The following is a 5,421-nucleotide window of genomic DNA, read 5'->3' on the forward strand; positions in this document are numbered from 1 at the left end:
TGAGGAGAGTCATTTGGGTGTTGACTCTTTAAATAAAACTTTGGCAGTCGTTTCCTTTTTCCACCGCCCTGAGAGTCCCTTTTGTGAGAAAAGCGCATTACTAATGGTGGTTCAATTTTACTGAATGAAGGATAGAAGAGTTTGGAGTGGTGATGTTATATTGGAGCGTGACCTGTTTCACCTTTGATTTACCATTTTTGTATTACTCAGGTGTTTGTGACCAGAGTTTTGGGATACATGTAGCAGAGCTGGCCAACTTCCCAAAACACGTGATCGAAAATGCCAAAGCCAAGGCCTTGGAGCTAGAAGAATTCCAGTTTGTTGGAAGCGGCGGTGACAATGAGGACGAACCAGTCTGTAAGAAGCGTTACTTAGAGAAAGAGGTTTGTGGCATGGCTGACATTTTATCAATTTTTAGCATAATTTGGTACTGCCACCTGGACTGACTGCCTCTTTGCTGTGTGACTTCAGACAAAGGAGATGGTCAGCCAAGCAGCAGGTGGAGGTGGGCGGGAAATAGAGCTGGCGTGACCGAGGCTTTAGATCTACCCCAGCACACTGATTTTTCAGTAATGGAGGAACAGACCTGTCATGTAACGATATTGCTGGACTTGTCTGTGAAAGAGCTACTTGGGCATATCAATAGTTTGGGGTTGTGAAATCCTGAAGATAGATTCTCTTTAAGCAACTTGTGTTTAGTTTTAAACCGCTTAAAGGAGTTGTCCACTACTTTTACATTGATGGCCTATCCTTAGGATAGGTCAACAATGTCTCCTCACTCGGTGTCCAACACCCCACACCCCCGCCGATCTCTGTCTTGGCAGCGGGTAGCTGGAAATGCTCAGTTCTGGCGCTGCTTCACCTTCTGACGGTGGCCTTGGCCGGGTACTCCACATCTGCCTCCTATTGAGTAGAATGGGAGGAGGATGTACAGTACCTGGATGTGGTCACTATCAGAAGACATAGCCGCCCCACTACTGAGTATTTCTGTCCGCCGGGAACAACAGCTGATCGGCGGGGGTGCGGGGCGTCAGACCCCTGCCGATCAAACATTGATGACCTCTTCTAAAATATCCATCAATGTAAAAGTAGTGGTCAACCTCTTTAAGGAGTAGGCGATAGATTCAGAGTTAAAACCATACATTTTACCAAATTTAAAATCATACTATACAACCAAATGATATGCCAACCAAATCATACTATACAACCAAATGATATGCCAATCAAATCATACTATACAACCAAATGATATGCCAACCAAATCATACTATACAACCAAATGATATCCCAACCAAATCATACTATACAACCAAATGATATGCCAATCAAATCATACTATACAACCAAATGATATGCCAATCAAATCATACTATACAACCAAATGATATGCCAACCAAATCATACTATACAACCAAATGATATGCCAACCAAATTATACTATACAACCAAATGATATGCCAAACAAATCATACTATACAACCAAATGATATGCCAAACAAATCATACTATACAACCAAATGATATGCCAATCAAATCATACTATACAACCAAATGATATGCCAACCAAATCATACTATACAACCAAATGATATGCCAAACAAATCATACTATACAACCAAATGATATGCCAACCAAATCATACTATACAACCAAATGATATGCCAACCAAATTATACTATACAACCAAATGATATGCCAACCAAATCATACTATACAACCAAATGACATGCCAAACAAATCATACTATACAACCAAATGATATGCCAAACAAATCATACTATACAACCAAATGATATGCCAATCAAATCATACTATACAACCAAATGATATGCCAATCAAATCATACTATACAACCAAATGATATGCCAACCAAATCATACTATACAACCAAATGATATGCCAACCAAATCATACTATACAACCAAATGATATGCCAACCAAATCATACTATACAACCAAATGATATGCCAACCAAATCATACTATACAACCAAATGACATGCCAAACAAATCATACTATACAACCAAATGATATGCCAAACAAATCATACTATACAACCAAATGATATGCCAATCAAATCATACTATACAACCAAATGATATGCCAACCAAATTATACTATACAACCAAATGATATGCCAATCAAATCATACTATACAACCAAATGATATGCCAACCAAATCATACTATACAACCAAATGATATGCCAACCAAATCATACTATACAACCAAATGACATGCCAACCAAATCATACTATACAACCAAATGATATGCCAATCAAATCATACTATACAACCAAATGATATGCCAACCAAATCATACTATACAACCAAATGACATGCCAACCAAATCATACTATACAACCAAATGATATGCCAACCAAATCATACTATACAACCATTGCGTTTTTGGTGCAGTAGCACAATGACTAAAGGTTCTACATGCATCGAAAACAAGTCGGTTACTCTACATGGATATCATCTGGATTTATAGCATGATTTTAAAATGAATAAATAAAATTTATAATTTTAACTCCATGCTTCATGCTCCGGAGGACTGCAGGCTGTGTGGTGAGCCGGCTACTCTCCGGTTACTTTAGCATTAAATTGCACTCTTACCACTGTCTTTAAATTTTTGTATAGATGAGGAAAATTGTTTTTTGTGGGGGTTTTTTGTGAGCGTGTGCATTGGGGTGTTACATTGTGGGTCGGGTCTTCATTAACGATTCCTCCCCTGCCTGTTTGCCTCCCCTCTGCCGCCGTGATTAACACCGTGGCCGGCGCATGCGCAGTATTATTTTCAGGTTTTTCTCCAACTCTTCAATAAAATGGTGCAGAAATCGGCGCATACACACACTGTGATTTTCGGTGCCATTTTATTGAAGACACACTGGAGACGAATATGAGCCGTGGCAGCACATGGGCAGATTGAACTTTTTTTTTTGATCAGCGCATGCGCTGCCACGGTTCATAGTCATCTCTACATTGTCCTCAGTAAAATGGTGCCCGAGATTGCGGTATGCGCATGTTCTGATTGCAGGCGCCGTTTTATTGAAGATTTGGAGAAAATCTTGATAATAATACTTATGTGCCGGACATAGTGATAATCGCGGCAGCGAAAAATTTAAACAGAGGGAAGGAGACATTACTGAAGACCCGACCCACAAAATCCCACCCAGATACACATGCCACTTAACCTATGGACTCATTTCTGGACCTTTGATAATGTTTTTTTCTGCAGTCAAATATCCAATCTCTAAAATGAAGGTAGGGTTGGATTCACCATCCTAGCGCCAGTATATCACGGTCTGTACATTATATGGGAAAATCCTGGTGATTTGGTTCTATGTAAGGAAAACGCACCAGGATCAATTTGTAGTGAAATAAATAAATAAATAAAAAAAAAATACATTTTTTGTTGGCGGAAGATGTGCCAAATTAACTGAGATATATGCCCCTTTCTGAATTTAGGGTGTCTTTCAGCTACTGAAATATTTCCTCCAGTCAGAAGCGTTCGTATATTTCTGTAATTTACATAGCCTTTTGTGGCGTGAATTAGGATGAATTTGTTGGCTTGTATTGATCGTGTCCCCTCCCGGCTAATCTTTGCACATTTTTCTGTGTGAAATTTACAAGCTTTTGCCAACTACAATTTGCACTAAAATGTATTTCAAGCAGTTTTGTGTCGGAATTTTGGGCACAACTAAGTCATGAATTAAGCCTGGGTGACTTGCTTGCTTGCTTTCATACAATTAAATGACTTGCTTAAAGACTATCTGTCACCAGGATTTGGCCACCTAATCTAACAGGAGCGTAATGTAGAGACAGAGACCCTGATTCCAGTGATGTCACTTACTGGGCTTCTTGTAGTTTTAATAAAATCCGTTTGTATTCATCAGGAGTTTAGAGGTGTAGTACACCTGCTGCTATGTAGTTCTCCATATTCATAAGCTGTGTATAACCCCGCCCCCATCACGGATTGGCAGCTTTCTGCCTATGCACAGTGTACACAGAAAGCGGCCAATCAGTGGTGTGGGCAGGGCTTCAGAACACTGCTAGGTCTGCAGCAAGGAAAGCTGTGATTTTATCATAACTGCAGCAAGCAGCCCAGTAAATGACACGTCGCTGGAATCGGGGTCTCTTCGCCTACACATGCTGCTCTAGATGTGGTAGCAAAAATCTGGTGATAGATTCTCTTTTAGGCTAGTTTCACACTTAAGTTGGGTGAAATCCGCTGGGTCCGTTGCTGCGTCGTTTTGACGCATCCGTTATATTTGTGGTGTCAACAGATGCTACTAATCCGTTATTTCACAAGAATCCGTTAGCTGATTCCTGTGAAATAACGGACTCGTTGCATCAGTTTGGCGTCCGTTAGGCGTCAGTCTAACGGAATGCGTCGGCTCCTTTTTTTTTATTTTTTTCCATTTTTTTCATTCTGGGCATGCTCAATAGAAATTAGCGGAATCCAGCGGCGGATTCCGTTGTAAAGCACTTTGCAACGGAATCCGCTACCATAGGGAGCCATTATAAATTTTAACGGAAGCAACGGAATCTGCTGCTTGGCGTCATTTTAACGCAAACATTTAACGTTACATTCAGCGTTGCTTCCGCTCGGCGGAAGCAACGCACCGTCGGCCAGCGGAAGCAACGCAGGTCCTTTTGGCACAATCCGTCATCTATGCAAGTCTATGGGAAACAGCGGAATCCGTTAACGGATTCCGCTGTTTTCCAAAAGGGCGAATTGTAACGGAACAAAAAAAACGCAAGTGTGAAAGTACCCTAACATGGAGAAAAGATGTCGTGTGACTTGTGCCGTAATTGCTCCAAAATTTTGGTAGCACTTCTTTTGCATTGTTGCAGATGGTTTTCTAAACTGACATTGTCCCTCTTTACAGGAAGGTGAGAAGATCATTCAGGACTTCCTTTCCAAAATCAAAACTCTGTCACTGACTGAAATGTCTGACGAGGACCTAAAAGTCCGGCTCAATCGGCTAAAGGCGGACATTCTGGCAAAGAATAACGGTTTTGTAAATGAAGTTATTTCCCGTGCGAAGACAGTTGCCTGAACCCCAGCGGGGAAGGCTCGGGGTCCGGGAAATGTATATATCTGGCTGTAGTTTCAGCTGTAATACTGTAGATTATAACGACGTGTGCTGCTCTACTGTAAAGGAAAAAATAAAGATTTTTTTTTTTTACTTTTGTTTTTTTTTGGATCTCTATACTGTTGCCTTGTGTTATCCAAAAAGCCATATTTTACATATTATATGAGATGACGGACACATGGCTGATTTTTACTAGAAAAGATTTAGAAAGAAACTTTAAAAGAAACTTTAGAAAAATAAACTATACTATAAAAGAGGGAAAATATATTTTTATTTTACTCCGCATAAAGCTTATCAGGATTTGTAAATTATAGGATGTT

The 5,421-nt window shown here is 40.1% G+C and overlaps 1 protein-coding gene across 1 annotated transcript in view; it reads left to right on the top strand.

Moving 5' to 3' along the window:
- MSH2 (mutS homolog 2) overlaps positions 1 to 5,194 on the top strand; it is a 223,791-nt gene extending 218,597 nt beyond the window's left edge. The window contains exons 15-16 of the mRNA XM_075338034.1: positions 211 to 383; positions 4,895 to 5,194. Coding sequence (XP_075194149.1) covers positions 211 to 383; positions 4,895 to 5,065 — 344 coding nt within the window. The 3' untranslated portion in view covers positions 5,066 to 5,194. The remainder of the gene's footprint in view (positions 1 to 210; positions 384 to 4,894) is intronic.
- Positions 5,195 to 5,421: the final 227 nt, after the last annotated feature.

The sequence above is a fragment of the Anomaloglossus baeobatrachus genome, chromosome 3 (assembly GCF_048569485.1).
Source record: "Anomaloglossus baeobatrachus isolate aAnoBae1 chromosome 3, aAnoBae1.hap1, whole genome shotgun sequence".
NCBI classification, from domain to species: Eukaryota; Metazoa; Chordata; class Amphibia; order Anura; family Aromobatidae; genus Anomaloglossus; species Anomaloglossus baeobatrachus.